The 23499-nt window shown below is 46.5% G+C and overlaps 1 protein-coding gene across 3 annotated transcripts; it reads left to right on the plus strand.

The window, feature by feature from the left end:
- The first annotated feature begins 172 nt into the window (after positions 1 to 172).
- CNOT10 (CCR4-NOT transcription complex subunit 10) lies at positions 173 to 23057 on the plus strand. 3 transcript variants are annotated; one of them, XM_032957844.2, is made up of 19 exons: positions 173 to 275; positions 3071 to 3168; positions 3908 to 4069; positions 5001 to 5151; positions 6126 to 6274; positions 6401 to 6472; positions 6904 to 6987; positions 7297 to 7414; positions 12138 to 12275; positions 12518 to 12732; positions 13477 to 13598; positions 14555 to 14737; positions 16354 to 16431; positions 16959 to 17072; positions 19749 to 19879; positions 19992 to 20027; positions 20143 to 20270; positions 21449 to 21524; positions 22358 to 23057. In XM_032957844.2, exons 1-19 carry the CDS (start codon positions 269 to 271, stop codon positions 22507 to 22509), a joined length of 2214 nt encoding a protein of 737 aa, XP_032813735.2. In that variant the 5' UTR covers positions 173 to 268; the 3' UTR covers positions 22510 to 23057. The 3 variants fall into 3 exon arrangements, with proteins under 3 accessions (XP_032813735.2, XP_032813737.2, XP_075924312.1); XM_032957846.2 differs by lacking the exon at positions 173 to 275 and adding an exon at positions 1623 to 1762; XM_076068197.1 differs by lacking the exon at positions 173 to 275 and adding an exon at positions 1623 to 1762 and having other exon boundaries at positions 3908 to 4057.
- The last annotated feature ends 442 nt before the right edge of the window (positions 23058 to 23499 follow it).

Consider the following 23499-nt stretch of genomic DNA (forward strand, 5'->3'; position numbering starts at 1 on the left):
TACGGACTAAACCAAGTGACGCCCAAGTCTGGGGGGGACGGTCGTGGTGACCCTGACACTCGTGTTGGGCAACGCCGGGATAATTCGGCATTCATTACACGAATTACAGATATTACTAAAATAGAAATAATTAATTATAGGCTCGTATAAACAGACGTGCGAGCGGCAGACAGTTATTGACTGTAACGTCTGACCCGCCCTTGCCCCCCCCCCGCGTATAGTGGATTCATCCACTTCCGGCAGGGGAGTCCAGGGCGGAAGCGACTCGATGAATCGTGGGTAAACTCAAGGCCTGCGTTTGAACTCGGGGTTCTTCGTTAGACTCCTCTCTACATCGTCACAACACCCAGTCTACATCGTCACAACACCCAGTCTACATCGTCACAACACTCAGTCTACATCGTCACAACACCCAGTCTACATCGTGACAACACCCAGTCTACATCGTCACAACACTCAGTCTACATCGTCACAACACCCAGTCTACATCGTCACAACACCCAGTCTACATCGTCACAACACCCAGTCTACATCGTCACAACACCCAGTCTATATCGTCACAACACCCAGTCTACATCGTCACAACACCCAGGCTACATCGTCACAACACCCAGTCTACATCGTCACAACACCCAGTCTACATCGTCACAACACTCAGTCTACATCGTCACAACACCCAGTCTACATCGTCACAACACCCAGCCTACATCGTCACCACGCTCAGTCTACATCGTCACAACGCTCAGTTTACATCGTCACAACGCTCAGTTTACATCGTCACAACGCCCAGTCTACATCGTCACAACGCCCAGTCTACATCGTCACAACACCCAGTCTACATCGTCACAACACCCAGTCTACATCGTCACAACACTCAGTCTACATCGTCACAACACCCAGTCTACATCGTCACAACACCCAGTCTACATCGTCACAACACCCAGTCTACATCGTCACAACACTCAGTCTACATCGTCACAACACCCAGTCTACATCGTCACAACACTCAGTCTACATTGTCACAACACCCAGTCTACATCGTCACAACACCCAGTCTACATCATCACAACACTCAGTCTACATCGTCACAACACCCAGTCTACATCGTCACAACACCCAGTCTACATCGTCACAACACCCAGTCTACATCGTCACAACACTCAGTCTACATCGTCACAACACCCAGTCTACATCGTCACAACACCCAGTCTACATCGTCACAACACCCAGTCTACATCGTGACAACTCCCAGTCTACATCGTCACAACACCCAGTCTACATCGTCACAACGCTCAGTTTACATCGTCACAACGCTGTCTACATTGTCACAACATCACTGTTTAATCAGACAATCATCAGCAACTTTCGATTGTCACTACATCAATCACTTTAATCAGCATTCAATGTCATTCACTACTTCACCGATATTGACATCTACAACATCAACATTACAGCTTCTTTAGATCATCATTACCTAATTAATACCATTGCTACATCACCCACATTGACAGCATCATCAATACTATTTACATAATACATACCACTGTGCCTGCATCTCTAACATCATCACCATTATAAATGCAATAATCGGCACCATCACTTCAGCAATACAATTACCTTAACATCGCCAATCTGTCACTTCAACATCGACGTGAAACAAGAAGAAGATCATTAATAACGTAACTTACTCCAACAGCAATTAGCTCAAGCTATTCTTGAGTTACTCCTGAGCTGTCTGCAGATCACATGGCTGATTCAGGAGGTGAGGTCTCACGGAAGCAGCGTGCACATGGTTACCAGCTTATCAACATCGTGACCATCATTACCATCATCGTCAATATCATAAACACAATCACCATGAAAGATGTTACTCTCATGATGATGAGAATAATGGTTGTGATGGTTGTAGTGATTATGATGGTTGTGATAGTCATGGTAGTTTTTATCATCAACAGCAACATCAATACCAGAGGCATCACTTTCAACAGCATCACCGTCAATACTGTCATCGCCATCATTAAATATTGTTTTACCATTACGATCATCATCATCTTAGATTCTCACCTTGTTAAACCATTAAACGTTGATCATCACCCCCTTTGGCGTCCATGTACGAGGTGCCTCTGTGGATGTGTAGGCTTTGACTTTAACACCTATTTCTGTGACCAGTCACAAGCTAATCCCTTAGCTATTTCAATGCTAAATTACTAGTTGCCTCTGTGGATGTGTAGGTTTTGACTTTAACATAGCCATTTCCGTGACCAGTCACAAGCTAATCCCTCAGCTATTTGATATGTAAACCCCTTTGTCAAGGTGCCTCACTTCTCCCAACCAGCTTAAAAGTCGCTACGAATCTTAACAGCGTTTCATTGAAGCTCTGTGGATGTGTAGGCCTTTACTTTAACATCTATTTCTGTGACCAGTCACAAGCTAATCCCTTAGCTATTTCAATGCTAAATTACTAGTTGCCTCTGTGGATGTGTAGGTTTTGACTTTAACATAGCCATTTCCGTGACCAGTCACAAGCTAATCCCTCAGCTATTTGCACAAGCTAATCCCTTAGCTATTTCAATGCTAAATTACTAGTTGCCTCTGTGGATGTGTAGGTTTTGACTTTAACATAGCCATTCCTGTGACCAGTCAAGCTAATCCCTCAGCTATTTGATATGTAAACACCTTTGTCAAGGTGCCTCACTTCTCCCAACCAGCTTAAAAGTCGCTACGAATCTTAACATCGTTCATTGAAGCTCTGTCGTCCCGACAGGTCTGTACCTTTCACCTGAAGACGGCCGCTTGCGTTGTGGCCGAAACGTCGTGAGAATTTTATTGTTATTTTATTATTTTATTCTCATTCTACGTGACCTTGCCGAAAGAACCAAAGAAGAAAAACATCACTACCACCGTTATGACAACCACTACCATCATCACTATCGTCATCATCACTCCACAATCATCACAACCACTTCTACACATTACAACCACTACCATTATACACAACCTCTCATCATCACAACCACCAACTACCGCCGTCATCACGGGTCACTTGTCAACCCTCTACCCTTGAATGCAGAGCTAGGCGGAGATGCGAGGTCTGACGGGACCAGCTGCTCCTCTGGGATCAGCAGCCAGGAGAAGGATCTGGCCAAGAAGGCGCTCGACGCCTTCGAGGTAGAGCAGATGCTCACATCGGAAGCGTCACTGTACAGTCACGATATGCAGCCACGAGTCATTGTACACCAGGTGCTAGGTGCAGTATCTGTTGAAGGCTCGCGTCCTGCTGCTCTTCAAAGTAAAATCTACTCGGTGTGCAGTGTTAAAATTGTGACTGCTCAAGGTCGCCGGGTGGCCCAGAAGTTAGAACGCTGAGCTGGTACCGCTGGGATCCTGGGTTTGGATCCAGGGTTTAGCTGTATGTGATTCAACCTGGTTCTCACGTGCATTGAGTTGATGGTCTCAGCCCAGTTAATCGTGACTGCACGCAAAAACAATGACATTTACAAAATCTCCAATACTTTTGGCGAAATTCTAGCTCTGATCATAAAAAAAAATGAATTTTTACTGTCATGCGGTGGACATTACTCGGATTTGTAGCACGAGTGGAAAATTGTGCGCCTTACTATGTGGACCAGAGGCTACTCGAAGGGATCTTGTAGGGAGCTCTGTGATATCATCCACTATAGTGGGCTGTTCCCTAACATGAAGGGTTTGCAGTGCTCTGCGAGAAATCCGAATTGATTGTATTTCTCTCATGAGATAACTCCGGTAGCACAAAATTACAGGGAAGTAACATCACCAACAACGTTATCCTTATTGGCTGGGTGTTCACGTCGCGTTTGGTCTACATGGTGTTGGTTGGGGTTAGTGATCTATGTAGGATCGAGCCATGGCTTGTATCTTTCTTGGACAGGTTGGGCAGTACGACAGCTGCCTGGCCCAGCTCTCCTCGCTCGGCGAACTGCGGCGCGATGATCACAAAGTGCAGCTTAACCGCTCCGTGGCCGAGTTCTACCGCAGTGGCCAGACAGCCACCGACGACCTCCGCCACAGCCTTGCGCAGGTTCGCATGCAGGTGAGGGCCCACCGCCACCCGGGACGTTGGTCATGCATGCGGCACCATCCATGTGTTCAAAAGGAACAAACTCGGGGTCTAACTTCAAGTATTGACTCTGAGTTTGACAGACAGCATCGCCATGGAACTGCTGTGTCACTTGAATTGTTTTAGCTCTCAGGTTGTTCACATGCTTCCACTGCTGTTGGCTTGTGCAGCCAACCTCCAGTTCCTAATCAGAGACACTCACAGATATCATTATTTTACTGATTAACTGGGAAAGCCTCAATGAGTCTCAAGACTTTTTCAGGAGTGTCCTAAGTTTTTACAATAAGGAGCGATGATTGTTTCCCGATGAAGACATTTTCTGGAAGATTTTTCGAACTTGAAAAATGTGGACCATGACGCACCTCCAATTATCATTATTGGTTACCTACGGTGCGAAAGAAGTTCAACATACATACGTAATGCAATGGCATGCTCTAATTATAAGGACATCACATGATCTTTAATAACCACTGTGAAGATGACGGTGCATACTTATGGTTAATGCGCCTGCAGTATTAAGGAGGCCTGCTGAATTCGAACCGCAAACCGCTGAAGCAAGCTTCTAACGCACTATGTCTAAGCCATGTTATCAATGGGCTATAGCGACCCACTGTGAACTCTGAAAATGCACCCAAGACATTGAAGCAATCCACTGTCTATAAACAGAATTCATTTTTTGGCTAAAGCTGGATGTAGAGTTTTAAGTTGCGAGCATCCAGCTGTACACAAGAGAGATCAGGGATATGGACATGCTTGTAACGTGTTATCATAGATGCTGTGATGCTGCATAACCTGTACTTCCGAGTTTACGGTGCGGCTGATCCCAAGCGTCACTGTGCCCCGGCGTTTGATGGAGTGAAACGTGAGGCGTGCTCACTCCCATACCCAATGTGCCACTCGCCAGGTTCACTCGACAGCGGAAGAGATGGATGGGCTGGAGGACGTAGAGAATGGCACGCTGCTCTATAACCAGGCCGTGCTGCTCTGCCATTTCAAGCAGTACCACCAGGCCATTGCTGTCGTGGAGCGCCTCTATCAGTTCATTGAGCCATTCGGTGAGCCCGCACACAGTCCTTGAACAATTCGCACCCTTCACAGGACAATTTTCCTGGAAATCTCTCAACCCACCGCACTTCACGACATCTCTGTGACACCAAGACAAGGCTTCTCTTATTGTACATCGCTCTGAGAAATAGTAACAATCCCAGGTGACAGCCAGTTCAGCTGTAGGCAGTTGTATTGTGACTCATGTCTCATGTTGTGGCTTAGGAATGTGGTCTCACTCATACGATGTCACTTGCCCACCTAAAGTGGCATCACCTGCCATTGGGTGACACCACTATCATTAACTTAAGTTATTTTTTGTATAAAAACAAATTGGAAATTATTGGAAAACCACAAATTGGAAAACCAGAACATTCCAAAAAGATCTGAAATTGTCCTTAAAACTCCACAATGTCTCATTTGTCTCAAAATGTCTCATTTTGGAGTTTTAAGTTTATTTTGTTTAATGAGGAGATAACGCGAAACCAGGAGTTTCATCTCTAATATATTCTAATGCAAAGAAATCATTTGTGTTCACGATAGTGATGAGGGACCATGGGTATTAGTCTGTCAGTTTGGGAACATTATTACTGCTTTGTGTAATCCAAATTGCTTAACATGCAGGTCATTTTCGAATGTGGCAACATTTTATCTTGAAGCACACAATGGCCTAAACTTTGGAATAACAGGGGATCTTTAACGGGCACTGTGAGTCAGACAGAGCGTAGTAGTATCAAGGTTATTACACCCACAGTATTCATCAGGGCAGCCGCTGGATTTGAACCGTGAACCTCTGCAACAAGCGGTGAATGCGCTACTCCTGGGCCACATCGCCATCCTAAATCTGAAACTCGCAATTCAAATTTACGAATACATTCCCACTTACTTATCTGAGTAGAAAAACGATTTGGCCTCATCCAAATGTCGTTGCTGTGTGCACTACTGTGTGTGTGTGTGCGTGTGTTTACACGTGCGGGGCGTGCAGAGGAGCGATTTGCGCGCGCAGTGAGCTTCCTGCTCATGGACCTTTACCTCGTGACACACCAGGCAGAGAAGGCCCTGCCTCTGCTCGCCGTACTTGAGAAGCTCAGCTCGCAGGGCAGTGGCGCCAATGCCAACGGAAAGGCCGGGGAGGTACGGCACAGCGTCCCTCTCACTGCACCGACACAACGATGATGATGATGCCTGGCGTGTTACTGCGGCAGTTTTGGCGTCTACGTCCATGTGCTGATACTCGATTGGAACGTGTGCTGGCGATAGGTCGCCAAGGATGCTGGGAGCCAGAAACTCGACACCTCGTCCAATGAACAAACTCGGTCAAAAATACATCAGGTAGAGTCGGCTTCTGTAAAGGCTCATGGACACGGACATGGGTGCCTCTCAATATTTGTAAATGCAATGCTCATTTCACCAAGGCCACCAGCCCTATATTTCTGAAAGGATGTCCGAGTCCTTTACTGGGCGATCATTGACATTGTTGAGATTTATTGATTTACACTTGAAAAAAAAACCTGCCATCCAGCCAAAATAGAGATCATGACAATCTTAGGGGTTTTTTTATTTACTCTGGGATGTAATCGTTATTAAATACCGTTTTAATGCAAGTTGAAAGCTTCACTGAAATATGTACATGTTCACTGTAATAATGCTGTTGAATATCATGAGTAGCCTAGCGTAGAGATATTGATTACATGTTTGCATTTTACGCCTAACTCATCCATCTCATCGCGCTGCCACTGCTGATTTGTGCGTGTGATCTCCAGTACAAAGTGAGGGCCTATCTCCAAATGAGGTCCCTGAAAGCCTGCAAGAGGGAGATAAAGTCTGTGATGAACACGTCTGGCAACGTGAGTCAACATGTCAAATGTTTTGCACGCAGGTTATTGCAAGCTCTCGTAATTCAAGTGTGGTCTGGAGTATATTCTCTCTTGAGCTTTTGGCACATGCTACTGTGAGCATCACACGCTACGGGGGGGGGGGGGGGGGGGTGGTGGCGCGACTCCTCAAGATGCCTACAGTAGTGTGTGGTGAAAGCTTGTGAGAGGAAATGCTCAACATGCAGCCGAACTCCGAAGGCAACACATGACCTGTTTTGCTGGTATTTATTTGTTTCCATAATCAGAGAAAAAACACTGAACGTTTTTGTCTTCTCCCAGTCGATCCCTTCGCTCTTCCTGAAGAGCAACTTTGAGTACCTGAGGGGGAACTACCGCAAAGCTGTGAAACTTCTGAATAGCGCCAACATCACAGAGCACCCGGGTTTCATCAAGACGGGTGAGACACTGGTTCATGCTGCGGGTGCATTCAACATGAAACACGTGCCGTCTGCTTCACAGTGAACATTCCTGTGATGTCATTAAAAAATAGATCAAATTTTCCAAATTTGAAAATTACCCGCGCAGGTGAGATTACACGTAACATCGCACCCTCACTTTTGTAGATGAGGCTATCCAATTTTTGTTAGTTCCCACATTGTTAAAATTCTCTTGAACTTGAAACTAAAACTACTACAGACTATATCTGTGAAATATAGCGCCTTCATGATAGCCATGCACGATAAAAATGGTGGAAATACCGAACATACTCTTTGTTTTTTTCGGTAAAGTCATGTAGATAGAAAATGTATAGATCACGACGTTTCGATCGCAACACAAGCAACCGTCATCAGGTGAGACAAACACAGCAAGTTCTGCTGATGTAGTTCTCCTGCTGTGTCTGTGGTTGCTTGTGTTGCGATCGAAACGTCGTGATCTATTAATTTTCTATCTATGTGACTTTACCGAAAGAACCAAAGAGTATGGATTACTGCAGTCACGAAAGCTTCAAATCAAGATTAATACCGAACATACTAATGATTTCTAGATTTGAAGCTTTCGTGACTGCAAGGATCCATACTCTTTGGTTCTATTCGGTAAAGTCACGTAGGTAAAAATAAAATAACAGAAATCACGACGTTTCGGCCACAACACAAGTGGCCTTCATCAGGTGAAGGGACCTGACTGTCCAGAGGACAGCGTTGGATCTGAAGACAGCCAAGCCCAGGTCGCGTCCTTTAAGCTGTGTGGGAGGAAACAAAAAACGTCTTGACAAAGGAATTAGCATAAAATGATGTACTGGACCGGTGGGGGGGGGGGGGAGTTTACATAATGTTGGTGTGAAGGGAAATAAGCTGCTGTGAAAGTTTGGATACCACTACTTGAATAAATATACTGTACCATTGAAAATTAGTTTAATGTTTGGTTTGATTTAGAACATCTTTCCAATGATTGCTTAATTTGAAACCATCCTCTCGGTTGAAATTGTATCTGTGTTTGTAAATCTGAATTGCCTCGTGGACAAATCTCTGATAAAAACCCGTGGGTTTGCAGAGAACCTTGGTATCGGAGAAAACTATATCGTGATCACCCACAGCGTTGTAACAGTGATCAGCTACGACAGAAATCTCTGATAAAAACCCGTGGGTTTGCAGAGAACCTTGGTATCGGAGAAAACTATATCGTGATCACCCACAGCGTTGTAACAGTGATCAGCTACGACAGAAGAATTTGTTCTGCCGTGTTTCAAATCTGATTTATGCTCGCAAATTCGGTCAGAGACATGTCGTTTCGTCTCCCCGATATAGCAGTCACCACAGGTGCAGCTCAATTTGTAAACTCCAGTGTACTGTAAGTCAGGAACGACATCCTTCACGGATGGGATCAGGTCACGGATATTGTGTGCTGTATTGAACCGGACCAGGATCTTGTGTTTGGTTAGTATTTTGGAGATATTTTTAGTACCGCCTGCTATATATGGTAGTGTGATGGTTTTGACCGGAGTATCAAGTGGTTGTTTCTGTATGGAGGGAGAAACAGCTTGGCGGATGGTACGGTCACAGTATCCGTTTCTCTTCAGGGCCAGGTGTACATGTTTTAATTCACTGGTCAGGTGGTGTTGGTCCGAAATGCAATGTGCCCTGTGGTATAACGTTTTGATGAGAGAATTCTTTTGAGCTGGGTGGTGGTGGGAATCAGGTTTCAAGTAGGAATCTGTGCGGGTGGGTTTCCTGTAGACAGAATGCCCCAGTGAGCCATCAGGTCTCCTCTCAAACAGAACATCCAAGAATGGTAGCTTGCCATCTTTCTCCACTTCCATGGTGAATTTGATGGCGGGATGTTTAGAATTGATGTGGTGTAGGAAAAGGTTCAAAGCTGGGAGGCCATGTGGCCAAATGACGAAAGTATCATCCACATATCTCTTCCACAGGGAAGGTCTGAGGGTGGAAGTCTGGATGGCGTCTGATTCAAATTTCTCCATGAAAACATTGGCTATCACTGGTGATAAGGGAGAACCCATGGGGGTACCCTCATTTTGTTTGTAGAAGGTGCTATTCCAAGTAAAGTAGGTATTGGTGAGGCAGTGTCTAATCAGCGCAGGTGTATTGGGGTCTAGTCCATGTTGTACCAAATTTTCAATTATTTCAATGGTATCAGGTACCGGGACCTTGGTGAATAGGGAGACCACATCGAAGATGACAAGGATATCGTCAGGGGACAGTACAACGTCTTTGACCATAGAGACCAATTGGGCTGAGTTAAGTACTGCTGAGGCGGTCTTGCCAGTGAAAGGCAGCAAGGTATCTGACAGAAAACGTGCTAGCTTATGGGTAGGGGAGTTGATCGTGGATACGATGGGTCGTAGTGGAGTGCCTTCTTTATGAATCTTGGGGAGACCATAGAATCTAGGGGGTCTTGCAGCAGAAGGTTTTAAGGAGGGACGTTTAGTTGGTTCGATTAGGGAGGTCGAACTTGTGATGATCTTGTTGGTTTTTATAGTTAGGCTATTAGTAGGGTCATTTTTAATTTTTGAGTAACTTCCATCGTTGAGTAGGTTCTGGATTTTGTTGTACGAATCTTTATCCATAATTACAGTAGCGTTGCTTTTGTCGGCTGAGAGGATGACTATATCACTTCTGTTTTTTAAATTCGCGAGTTCAGAGCATTCATTTTTGCTGATGTTGCTAATGGGTTTCTTAGCATTCTTAAGAATAGTGGCTATTTCAGCTCTCGCAACGTCTGCTTGGATGTGTCCTATGCCTTTAAGGGCCACATCGACCTGAGAGATGATATCATCTACAGGAATATGTTTCGGGGTAACAGCAAAATTTAGCCCTCTAGCCAGTACTGTTTTCAGATTTTCCGAAGTCGGGGTGCTACTCTGATTAATGACGATTTTGTTAACGTCTAGTTTTGTTATATGTGGGACAGGGTTCTTCTTCGATAGGTGGTTGAATTTAGAAATCAGGTTAGCTTTGTATTTGACTGAAAGTGAATCGGCTTCTTCAAAGACGTTGTACTGTCCCCTTACGATATCCTTGTCAGCTTCGATGTGGTCTCCCTGTTCACCAAGGTCCCGGTACCTGATACCATTGAAATAATTGAAAATTTGGTGCAACATGGACTAGACCCTGATACACCTGCGCTGATTAGACACTGCCTCACCAATACCTACTTTACTTGGAATAGCACCTTCTACAAACAAAATGAGGGTACCCCTTTGGGTTCTCCCTTATCACCAGTGATAGCCAATGTTTTCATGGAGAAATTTGAATCAGACGCCATCCAGACTTCCACCCTCAGACCTTCCCTGTGGAAGAGATATGTTGATGATACTTTCGTCATTTGGCCACATGGCCTCCCAGCTTTGAACCTTTTCCTACACCACATCAATTCTAGACATCCCACCATCAAATTCACCATGGAAGTGGAGAAAGATGGCAAGCTACCATTCTTGGATGTTCTGTTTGAGAGGAGACCTGATGGCTCACTGGGGCATTCTGTCTACAGGAAACCCACCCACACAGATTCCTACTTGAAACCTGATTCCCACCACCACCCAGCTCAAAATAATTATCTCATCAAAACGTTATACCACAGGGCACATTGCATTTCGGACCAACACCACCTGACCAGTGAATTAAAACATGTACACCTGGCCCTCAAGAGAAACAGATACTGTGACCGTACCATCCGCCAAGCTGTTTCTCCCTCCATACAGAAACAACCACTTTATACTCCGGTCAAAACCATCACACTACCATATATAGCAGGCGGTACTAAAAAGATCTCCAAAATACTAAACAAACACAAGATCCTGGTCCGGTTCAATACAGTACACAAAATCCGTGACCTGATCCCTTCCGTGAAGGATGTCGTTCCTGACTTACAGTACCCCGGGGTTTACAAATTGAGCTGCACCTGTGGTGATTGCTATATTGGGGAGATGAAACGACATGTCTCTGACCGAATTCGCGAGCACAAATCAGATTTGAAACACGGCAGAACGAATTCTTCTGCTGTAGCTGATTACTGTTACAACGCTGTGGGTGATCACGATATAGTTTTCTCCGATACCAAGGTTCTCTGCAAACCCACGGGTTTTTATCAGAGATTTATCCACGAGGCAATTCAGATTTACAAACACAGACACAATTTCAACCGAGAGGATGGTTTCAAATTAAGCAATCATTGGAAAGATGTTCTAAATCAAACCAAACATTAAACTAATTTTCAATGGTACAGTATATTTATTCAAGTAGTGGTATCCCAAACTTTCACAGCAGCTTATTTCCCTTCACACCAACATTATGTAAACTCCCCCCCCCCCCCCACCGTGCCGGTCCAGTACATCATTGTTATGCTAATTCCTTTGTCAAGGCGTTTTTTGTTTCCTCCCACACAGCTTAAAGGACGCGACCTGGGCTTGGCTATCTTCACTCCAACGCTGTCCTCTGGACAGTCCGGTCCCTTCACCTGATGAAGGCCGCTTGTGTTGTAGCCGAAATGTCGTGATTTTTGTTATTTTATTTTTACCTACGTGACTTTACCAAATAAACCAAAGAGTATACTAATGATTTGATTTGGTATCATGTGGCTTGGCGTGGTGTGGCATTTGCTACTGTGGGGTGCGGGTTGATATGATGTGGTGTGACTCCACGTGCTATTTATCCGTTGTCCAGGAGAATGCGTTCGCTGCATGTTTTGGAATAACCTGGGCTGCATCCACCACGCCATGGGCAAGCACCACATGGCCATGTTCTACTTCAAGCGAGCGCTGCAGGAGAATGACAACACCTGCGCCCAGCTACTCAAGCAAGGTGCTCAGTTGGGATGCCCCTCGGCCAGCTTGTGTGTGATGTTGTGTGTTGCGTACCTTGTGTTGTGTAGTCTTATGTGTGCGTAGTGTGAGGCATGTTAGGTGCGTGTTTTGCAGGCTTCTGTGTGTGGTGTGTCAGGTGTTTTGCATACGTTTTGAGGAAGGCTCGTTTGCAGATTGAATGCATGGGTTATGTATCGTATATAGGTTGTGTTTTGTGTTGTGTCTGTGCTGTCAATACAGTGGGCCCCTCAGGCAAGCGCCTCTCTGGGCCGCCCCTCTGCACCCTGATGGCCGACCGACGCTACGAGCTGCTCTACAACTGCGGCATCCTCCTGCTGCAGACAGGGCGGCCACTGGCGGCCTTCGACTGCCTGGTGGAGGCGGTGACGGCACACCACAGTAACCCACGCCTCTGGTTGCGTCTCGCCGAGTGCTGCATTGCTGTTGGCAAGCGGGTGGGTGCCCCCGCTCACGACACCTCGGGACGCGTGTCTCACCTATTCCAGTTGCTTGCTGTGCCACTTTGCTCATCGGTCTGTGACTGTGTGCGTGTGCTCGTGTGCTTGTGCGTGTGTGAGGATGTGCATCTTTTTTTAATGCCATTATTTATTGAGCAACGGCCCTAAATGTCAAGTGGCCAGCAACAAACATCACAAGTGAAGTTGTAATAGATAAAGAGTTAACGAGATTGTTAAATTGAGAAAAGTTATAAGGACTTAGGAAAAGAGATGGCAGTGTGTGGAAAAAGCAGAAAGAGCAGTGTTGTGACGTGCAGCGTGGTGGTTGAAAGCGGTGTGGATGAGATAACTGCCTGTAGACCGGGTCTTCAACATGGGTGGAGGAATGGATTAACGTTAACGGAAACACTAACAATGGTAATAGCGATAGAAGAGAGATAATGAGGCGACTGACTACCAGTGAGCGAGTGACGACTGAATTTGTGAGTGCTCACTCATCAATCAACTTGACTGTTTTACGCTGAATTCAATTAGAACACATTATTTAAATACAAGTTTTGTTTGACATGGTATCGCCAGCAAAGTGAGTGCAGTCTCTTCACTTATGCTTTGTTTCAATGCTAACACAAGCGGTGCCATGCTTTTGGTCGACATCCTTAGGTATTCATGCTCTGGCTCTGTGTGGGAGCCTCGAGTGAGTGATTACAATGTTGGGTGGCTGTGGTGTTTCTGTCCATACAGAATTCAGAGCACGAAGCCAAGAGTCTGCAGAACAAAAAAGGCATCGTGCATTCCATGATGGGGCAGGGCTGCCATCGAAAGATCATCCTCGTGTCTCATTCCACACAGAACTCTGTGTGCAGGTGGGACCTCTAAACATGCAGACAGTCACTCCACACTTGCATTTTCAGGGCCCCTGACCGCCATGGTTGGTAAAGTGCATGAGATCAGATTGGGTGGAGTGCTTTTGGAAAGCTGTCATTCATAAAGAAAAGCTATGCGCCAATTTGCCTCAAGAACACGTCATAGTTAGTGCCTGCCACCTGCTCCGTACAACTTGTGCTTCAGTAGCGGTCGTTTTCGAAAATGAGGAAAAAATCCTGGAGAGTGACAGAAAGAGGAACACATGGATTGGAGAGCAGGTTAATATTCAAACTATTACGAAGAGTATGGGGGCCTAGGCTAAAAGAGATGGCTGATGGTCAAGAATAACTACAGTGGCAGCCAAGGAATGAAATGCGTTCGAGAGGACGTCCACCGAAGAAATGGAGCAATGAAATCATCACGTGGGCAGGTGCTGTATGGATTATTATGTCGCAGAATAGTGAGAAATGGTGGTGGCTTGGAGAGGCCTTCAGCAGTGGATTGACCTTGGATGATGATGATAACCCTGGATGGCAGGAAATACGTTTCCAGAGGGAGCTGCTGGAATCTAATCGTGCACATCACTCTTCGGCTGTGAGGTCTTGTGCCCGAGTATGATGAATCGAGGTTCGTCAGCTTGGCATTTACGTTTCACTTGTCAAGTTTATTAAGTTAATCGAGGTGAGACCTCAAGAGGCCAGGATGAGTTTTGCTTGCAAGATTGACCTGGGTCACCAAAATGACAAAAGCAGTAATATAAAAATAAGTACAACAGTGAAGCAAATAGAAATCACATTCATTTCAAATAAATTCAGCGTGATTGATGCACTCATTTGTAAACATATGAGAATAGATGTCAAGTGCAAGTGGAAGTCATCGAAGAGATAGTCTCCTCTTCAGAAGATACAGATGGGGATGCGGTGTGACAAATGTTTGTGCTGTGCGCGTGTGGCAGCCCCGATGGGCAGTCGGCGGCGATCCCCGTGGCCAGCGTGGAGTTTGCTGGAATCTGTCTCCGGAATGCGCTGCTGCTGCTGCTGCCCGACGAGCAGCGCGAGGGGAGGGGCACGCTGGCGGGGGATATCGGGGGGGTGGGAGCCCCTGAAGGAGGAGGCAGCGACAGCAGTGAAGGGGCAAGGTACCTGCTATAGACGCTTTCTACACACACCTAAAACGGGTTCCCTGGCTTATCATTTTCTTTTTCTGCAACCAAATATCCGCTCTTTGGCTGTAACGCTTTATGCTGTGCCCATGAAAGAGAGCCCAACACATGTCGACTGCAGGAAAAATTTGGTCATGAGATCTGATCACATCACAGTTACGGCCGTGGGACAGTGCACGTGTAGGAGATTAGGGCTCGACGCTTGGTAAAAAGCCAAGATCGTATTTCATCGGCTGACGTGCAGTCGTGTATCGGTGAACTTGTGATAGACCACTCGGAGACCGGAGTTCTACGGCTGATAACTTTTATTCACCTATCGTAACTTTCACTCTCCACGCAGTGCAGAACAGTAGTAGTCGATGGTGAAGAAACTCTGCTGCTTCTGCCGCTGCTGCCGAAGTTGATGTAGAGGAGTCGATGCTTAAATGGAACACCCAAGTTGAGGCTCCTCTTATAGTCCCAGCTTTCTCTGGATTGGTAAATCCCCTCGGCCAATTAGTAGAGCCTATCTATATCTATGGGACCTTTTTGCCAGTATCAAAAATGATGAAAAATTAGAATAAAGCTTCTAATTCTTAAAGTACCATCACCTCAATCTGTAGCAGGAGCTCCTAGCGGAGTTGACACTACCCCTAACATCTTATCCTCTGTTGCTGTTTGCCACTCTTCAATTGAGTCTCTCATTCTTATCCAATTACTTTCTCCTAAGTCTCATGATAGACCACTCGGAGACCTAAGTCCTACGGGTGCTAGCTTTCATATGGCTATAGTATCTATGTAACCCATTGTACTCAACTTATTCTAAAAATAGGAATAGAATTTAGCCTCCGAGGCTGCTCATTGAACATCACGATTCCTTCACTTGATTGACTGAGATGGTAGCAGCTCGCCCTCTTGCTGCTGATAGTGAAGAAACTCTGCTGCTGCTGTCCCTACCACTGTTGCTGATTTTAATATAGAACTAAACTCCCAGGTTCCTCCTTTTTATGTATGTATGTTGAACTTCTTTCACACCTCATGTAGCCAACATACATGTTATCTTGCACTCTAGAGGCAAGGGTTGGTGGAATGGACAAATCTTATGAAACTGCCTTCCCGTGGGCATCAAAGTGTCATTCCCTGGTTCACCTGGAGACGGCAGGAGAGCAAATGTGGACTCCACCTGTCCCATCTGTACGAGATAGTATTCCCCCCTTACACTTGTGGAATTTATCCAGGTGTTCCAGTTTCCTCCCACATGTAAATACTCATTAAATGCTCGATTAAATCTTAGTATATAGAGGACTGCAGAACTTGCGCAATTGTTGGTACCAGCTCATTGCGTGGCTGCTCTCCTGCTTGTCTGTTGTTCCTCCACGCACCCATGAGTCGTTCTCCCTTTACGAGAGTGGGCGTTACAGCTTTCTCTCTGGATTGGTCAATCCCCTTGGCCAATCACAAGAAGCCACCTCTTCTCAGTCACTCTTTACGTACCCTGTCCAGTCATAACTTGCTCTGAAACTGGAATGTCCACCCCGTGGATGCAAGCTTTGTTCTATTGTGAATACAGTACTCTGTTCAAGCTCCCTGTGTGGCGACTTGTCCCGTTATAGCAAGAGCCACGAGGTGGAGCTCTCGCGCTCTGCACCCCCGTCGTCTCCGCTCAAGAGGCAAGAAATCGAGAATTTAAGGTATGACTTTTGCCAGGTGCTGGTGCTCATGCTGCACGCAAGTAATCCTGCATTGTGGAGGCAAGGGTTGGTGGATCACACAAATTTGTACAACTACCAACAGGCTGGGCTTGCGAGGTCGCCATCTCCTGGCTTGACAGGGTATGGGAGTGTAGCAAGTGGATTAAGTTCATCCGTGTTCCAACTGTGCGGGGATTGAGGGGTACCCCCTCACATGAATGGGATTTCTTCGGGCACTCCAGTTACCTCCCTTAACTATAAACAGTCATTAATTTACTCCTTTGCTCATCAGTACGCACGTGTGTTCATGTACTTGTCTGCTTGTACATGTTTGTATACTTGTTTGCTCATGTGTTCTCATGTTGACTTGTGCATACGCACGTGTGTTCTTGTTCACTCTTGTACCCATGTGTATCGTTGCATGATATTGTGCACTTGTGTGTGCCCTGTGCTGGTGTGTGCCCGTGCATGCTTATGTGCGCTTGTGCATCCTTGTGCGTTCTCTTACTTTCCCATGGTGCCGGCAGGTGCTCGGTGCTGGCTTGCAGCGCGTACGTGGCCCTGGCGCTGGGAGACAATCTCATCGCCCTCAAGCACGCGCAGAAGTTGCTGCAGCAGCCCAAGCTCTCGGGCTCACTCAAGTGAGTCACTCTCCACCGCCCATACCCTCTCTCCCTCCGTCTGATCCGAGTTGGTCTCATTGTTACCATAACATTGCATGACCATTCGTGATGACGGTGCACCGATTACCACGGTTGACTAAGTATGGTGCAAAAGAGTTCAACATACATACATACATATGTATGATTAAAAACCATTTCAGTGTCCCGAAAGTTAACCCCAAAATAGGCGCGCTTTCCCACAGACACCGATCTCCCAGACACACTGAAACATATCGCTAGTCTCGGCCTATTTAAATCTCTAATTAAAACTCGTGCGCACAGAATATGCAACTCTCACAGCTAGAGTGCATTGCGATAAATGTAATCATCTTATGTATTAATAACCTGTGACTGGGTGCATGTTTTGTTGTATAAATGCGAACTCTATAGGTTATAGATTTAGAATTTGTACAGGTCATTATTTGTATCTATTTACGTGCCAGTTGGCAGCCTGGACAGTCTTGCAAATGAAACGTTACATCTCGGGATTATCTAGGTGAAATATTTTAATAAAATAAGAAAACAAAAGAAAAACAGAAACCCAGTGGCACTGAGCTTGGGTGATGGCTCCAGCAAGAGCTGTGATAAACTCAAAAAACTGTGACGAGAAACAAGCATGAAGCATTTCATCAAGGTGGCTTCACACCTACAGTGAGGGAAAAAAGTATTTGATCCCCTGCTGATTTTGTACGTTTGCCCACTGACGAAGAAATTATCCGTCTATAATTTTAATGGTAGGTTTATTTAAACAGTGAGAGACAGAATAACAAAAAAATCTAGAAAAATGCATGTCAAAAATGTTATAAATTGATTTGCATTTTTATGAGGGAAATAAGTATTTGACCCCCTCTCAATCAGAAAGATGTCTGGCTCCCAGGTGTCTTTTATACAGGTAACGAGCTGAGATTATGAGCACACTCTTAAAGGGAGTACTCCTAATCTCAGCTTGTTACCTGTATAAAAGACACCTGTCCGCAGAAGCAATCAATCAATCAATCAGATTCAAAACTCTCCACCATGGCCACGACCAAAGAGCTCTCCAAAGATGGCAGGGACATGATTGTAAACCTACACAAGGCTGGAATGGGCTACAAGACCATTGCCAAGCAGCTTGGTGAGAAGGTGACAACAGTTGGTGCGATTATTCGCAAATGGAAGAAACACAAAAGAACTGTCAATCTCCCTCGGCCTGGGGCTCCATGCAAGATCTCACCTCGTGGAGTTGCAATGATCATGAGAACGGTGAGGAATCAGCCCAGAACTACACGAGAGGATCTTGTCAATGATCTCAAGGCAGCTGGGACCATAGTCACCAAGAAAACAATTGGTAACACACTATGCCGTGAAGGACTGAAATCCTGCAGCGCCCGCAAGGTCCCCCTGCTCAAGAAAGCACATATACATGCCCATCTGAAGTTTGCCAATGAACATCTGAATGATTCAGAGGACAACTGGGTGAAAGTGTTGTGGTCAGATGAGACCAAAATGGAGCTCTTTGGCATCAACTCAACTCGCCATGTTTGGAGGAGGAGGAATGCTGCCTATGACCCCAAGAACACCATCCCCACCGTCAAACATGGAGGTGGAAACATTATGCTTTGGGGGTGTTTTTCTGCTAAGGGGACAGGACAACTTCACCGCATCAAAGGAACGATGGACGGGGCCATGTACCGTCAAATCTTGGGTGAGAACCTCCTTCCCTCAGCCAGGGCATTGGAAATGGGTCGTGGATGAGTATTCCAGCATGACAATGACCCAAAACACACGGCCAAGGCAACAAAGGAGTGGCTCAAGAAGAAGCACATTAAGGTCCTGGAGTGGCCTAGCCAGTCTCCAGACCTTAATCCCATAGAAAATCCGTGGAGGGAGCTGAAGGTTCGAGTTGCCAAACGTCAGCCTCGAAACCTTAATGACTTGGAGAAGATCTGCAAAGAGGAGTGGGACAAAATCCCTCCTGAGATGTGTGCAAACCTGGTGGCCAACTACAAGAAACGTCTGACCTCTGTGATTGCCAACAAGGGTTTTGCCACCAAGTACTAAGTCATGTTTTGCAGAGGGGTCAAATACTTATTTCCCTCATTAAAATGCAAATCAATTTATAAAATTTTTGACATGCGTTTTTCTGGATTTTTTGTTGTTATTCTGTCTCTCACTGTTCAAATAAACCTACCATTAAAATTATAGACTGATCATTTCTTTGTCAGTGGGTAAACATAAAATCAGCAGGGGATCAAATACTTTTTTCCATCACTGTATCTGTGTCTAACATTGATGTTTGTATGGCTGAGCAACACGGTCATTGCAATGAGGTGTATATTGTCCACGTGAGGCCGCTCCGCCGATAAAGAGACAGCAGAGGTTGGGCTTCATCAACATTTTTGTTTGTGCTGGTCGTACAGAGGCTGTCTCTAGCTCTCTCCTCTTTCATGTGCTTTTATTTTTCTTCTTCTGTCTTCACGAAGATGGAGAGGGCATATCCTTGTGGCAAGGCAGGGTCTTGTGCCCGACAGATAGGCACGTGGTCTGCCTCTGTTGTCTGGGTACAGGCCGCTACGTGTCCTCCTACCCTGGGACGAGACCAGGGGAAAGCGAGGTCGGGGTGACGGCGATGCGGCTTTCCGGAGTTAAGCTTTACAGTGGTTGTTGTCGTCGCAGGTTCCTTGGCCACCTGTATGCAGCCGAAGCCCTCATTTCGCTGGACCGCATCTCAGACGCCATCGCGCACCTCAACCCTGAGAACGTGACGGACGTGTCTCTGGGCATCCCCACCACGGAACTCGAGCAAGGTACATGCGTGGTCGCGTGTTTGTGTCTTTGTTTTTATTGGGAGCTGATTCTTGTTAACCCGAGCCTCTGCTGGCACTTACATTACCCTAATTATTCTTATTCCATCCTCAGGTGGCGACAAGGGAGAGAATGAACCCATGGAAAACAGTAAGTTTATTGGACGCGTGTGTCACGTCTGTCATTCCCATGGAATGCACCGTTGCAGTTTCAGTTTTTTGGCAGCTGTGTATATTCGCTTTCTCGTCCATGTCCCCCATCTCAGATGGAAAGCTGGCCCCCTTGTGCTACCCCAGCTCTGTGAGTGCCGCCCGCGCCACCATGCTCTTCAACCTGGGCAGTGCGTACTGCCTGCGCAGCGAGTATGACAAGGCGCGCCGCTGCCTGCAGCAGGTCGGTCCTGCTGTGGTGCTATGAGCGGCACTGCCAGCTGTCTAGTCACATGACTGCGGCCGCCCTTATGACCAGCACTGCCAATAAACTCACGCCATCCTCTCATCCAACACTAACACGACATTCTTCCTGACACTACCACCAGCACTACTGACAACAACAGCTGCCATTCGTCAATAAGTGGTGCCGACATCACGACATCGCTTTTGCCCAGGCCAGTTGCACTTTCAGGGCAAATGAAGTGTCAAAGGCTCGCTAGCAGAAGGTCATGGGACAGACGCAGGTGTTATTGGTTAACTGGGTTGATAGATGCACCATATGGCGCTCCCCTCTGCCGACTTTGTTGCATTTTAACTGCCTGGCGCTCCGCTCGTTGATGTCGGCGTCGCTCTTCCGCCCTCTGTTGGGGTTTGGCCAGGTGCCTTGTACCCCTGAGGCCTCTGGTACAAGCTTCTTTTCATCTCTCTTTTGGGTTTTTTTGGTAATTTAGTTGAAGGTGGAAGGTTTACCATCTCTTTTGTACCTGTCCATAGCCCCAGTTGGCGGGTGGCTGCGAGCACTTTTCGGGTAAAGAGCCAATTAGCGTCAGCATTTCCTCCATGGCATTGCTCACAACACACGACAGTGTTACAGTCTAACAACCATCAAGGGGGTGGTGGTTGTTTTGCCAGACCCATTATTAACAATACAAGATGACTACTTCACTACCAACATTGATAGCAGTACACGATCACCATAACTACAACCAATACTGATATTGTACTGATACCATAACGACCAACACAACCACTACACTACCATCACTATCAACACCACCACTAAAATACCAGTAGTACTACAGTACATTGCTACTACCAAGACTATTAACACCAGCACCAGCACCATCAACACCACCGTTCTCCCTGTGGCTTGCTGCTGAAATGAGCATGCTCCATAATGGGCTGCGAGCTGGTGGAATGTGTCAAATTGCTTTGGAACGTGGTGTGCTGTGTTGCATTAAATTGTGTTGTGCTTTGTGTTGAATTGTTTTTCCAGGTTGAATTGTGTTGCATTCTATTGAATTGTGTTGTGTTACGTTTTGCTGCGTTGAATTACGTTGTGCTGTCTTACGTTTTGCTGCGTTGCGTTGATTGCGCCATGTTGCATTGTGCTGAATTGTGTTGCTTTGTGCTGCGCAGGCGACGTTGCTCATTCCGCCCAGGGAGGTGCCACCTGAAGCCATCCTCCTCGCCGTCTACCTGGAGCTGCAGAATGGTAACGCGAGGCTTGGCGGCGTTGACGGCGCTCGGCCTCCGTCACTACCTCTGAGAACACCTTTTTAACGCTCAAGCTGATTCGATTAACGGAATTTGCAGCACGTATTACAAACAATGCTCCGCATGCAGATCCGTACTTCGGCTGCATATCCCAGCTGTGCGATATTCATTTTAAACGCTGGTAAAGAAAATAAAATACTTTTAAGGATCTTCAGGCATGCTCTATTAAAGTGACTAAAGTGACAGTGATGTGAGTAGAGCACTCTAGCGGCAATCCAGAAAGTCACTCGAACGTATTTTTTTCTCATGAACAAAATTTCAAACTCACGGTCATACAGCCCGGGATACACGGCCTGTGTAACGCGGCTATACAATAGGAATTGCTTGTTTTCAAATCATGCCGGATATCTGTTGTGGCAAATGATATCAAAAGACACCAATGAAGAGAATTGTGGTCTGTTATATGAAACAAGGGAAAAATTCATGCACATGTGTGGATTCTCTCTCGCTTTCTGAGACATGGCTCATGGTGTGTCGCAAGAAGATGTCACACGACACGATGTCATCTGGAGAGAGATGGGCACTTGACGTGTGATGTCATCGCCTTAGTTGGCAAAGCGTATCCTCTTAGCTCTGTTTTTTATCGCCATGTTTTGGGCAACCCTTGGATCAATTTTGTCAGTTCTACTAAATATTGATTATATTGGATCGTCCTTACGTGCAAGTTATGCGTTCCTGTTACTTACAGACAGGGTTTGACGCATGAATGCTTTCAACAGTCTTAATTGGATAGGGCGAATGATCAAACTCTGTGTGTGGCTGTGTGAGCAGGTAACCCACAGATGGCCCTACAGATCATCAAGAGGAACCAGCTGGTGCCCCCTGCAAAGGTGGAGGCCCGCAAAAAACCACAGCCGGTTCAAGGGCCTCTGGGGGCACCAGGAACTCCAGCATCCACATTTCCTCCAACCCAGCGCAAATGAGACTGCCACCACGCTGCACACCATCACTGTGGCACCCTGCAGAGCGTGGATGTGTGCCGCGTGAAGCGCAAAGGAGGCACGGGGGGGGGCTGGAGTTTTGCGGACGAGAGCCAAGTTAGCGTGGCGCTGGGAGTCCAGCGATGCTGCGTGGGAATTTGTGGGTTGGGAGGCGATGCCTCCGATGCACCGGGCTTTGTGGCGCGCGCGCTCTGCTCGTGGCACGGTCGCCAGAGGCCAACAGCAGTGGTTAATCTCTCTGCATGGGATTGAAGGGCAACGTTCACATGAAACTTTTATTTATTTATTAAATGAGGTCTCATGCACTCACTGCCTTCTCAAGCCACTTGGTGTCAGAAAAACCCGGGCAGTTAGGGTCATCATTTCAGCCGACTGGACGACTCAAATGACCTCCTGTCAATGGAAGTAATGAACTTCAGCGCATTCAGCACGATGGCCACATGACGAGTGATCCTCAAAAAACCCAGGTGGAGCAGAATGGTTGCCGAGTGCGTGTCAATAAAATCGCTCTTTGCGGCACCGACAACAGATTTCCAGTGTGGTTTCCACTGTTGTGATTACTGGTAGAGCAGAGTGCGTTCGCATGACCTGGATTCGCTGCACACCTCGCCTGGTGACCCTGTACAGCCTGTTGTACGACCAAGTGATCACGGTTCACCTCTATCGGCGTGTCTTCCTGTGGTGGTGGTCGTGCGTGTCCCTGGTGAACGCGCGTGAAGAGCGGAAAACGGACAAGGGGATAGATGAGAGATTGTGTGGGTCCTTCGATTGCGGTGACAGGTCTGTGCGTTGGGGGGTGGGTCACGTAAGTAACGCAGTGGCTCCCAACCTGTGATCCGCAGACTGGGAAGAGTGGTCTGCGGAGCTGTTGCAGATAAGATCTATTTCATTAAACCATGTTTTTACTCCATGGTGGTCCGTGAAAACTGTATGAGGGTTGAGAGTGGTCTGCGGGTCCATAAAATGTTTGGA

The sequence above is a fragment of the Petromyzon marinus genome, chromosome 20 (assembly GCF_048934315.1).
Source record: "Petromyzon marinus isolate PM22_M1 ecotype Great Lakes invasive population chromosome 20, UKy_Petmar_22M1.pri1.0, whole genome shotgun sequence".
In the NCBI taxonomy this organism is placed as follows: domain Eukaryota; kingdom Metazoa; phylum Chordata; class Hyperoartia; order Petromyzontiformes; family Petromyzontidae; genus Petromyzon; species Petromyzon marinus.

Bases quoted from the DNA above. Each gene is read 5' to 3' on its own strand.
- CNOT10 (XM_032957846.2), top strand. The intron at 6,275-6,400 runs GTACGGCACAGC...TGCTGGCGATAG, and splicing joins CCAACGGAAAGGCCGGGGAG to GTCGCCAAGGATGCTGGGAG. The intron at 6,988-7,296 runs GTGAGTCAACAT...GTCTTCTCCCAG, and splicing joins TGATGAACACGTCTGGCAAC to TCGATCCCTTCGCTCTTCCT.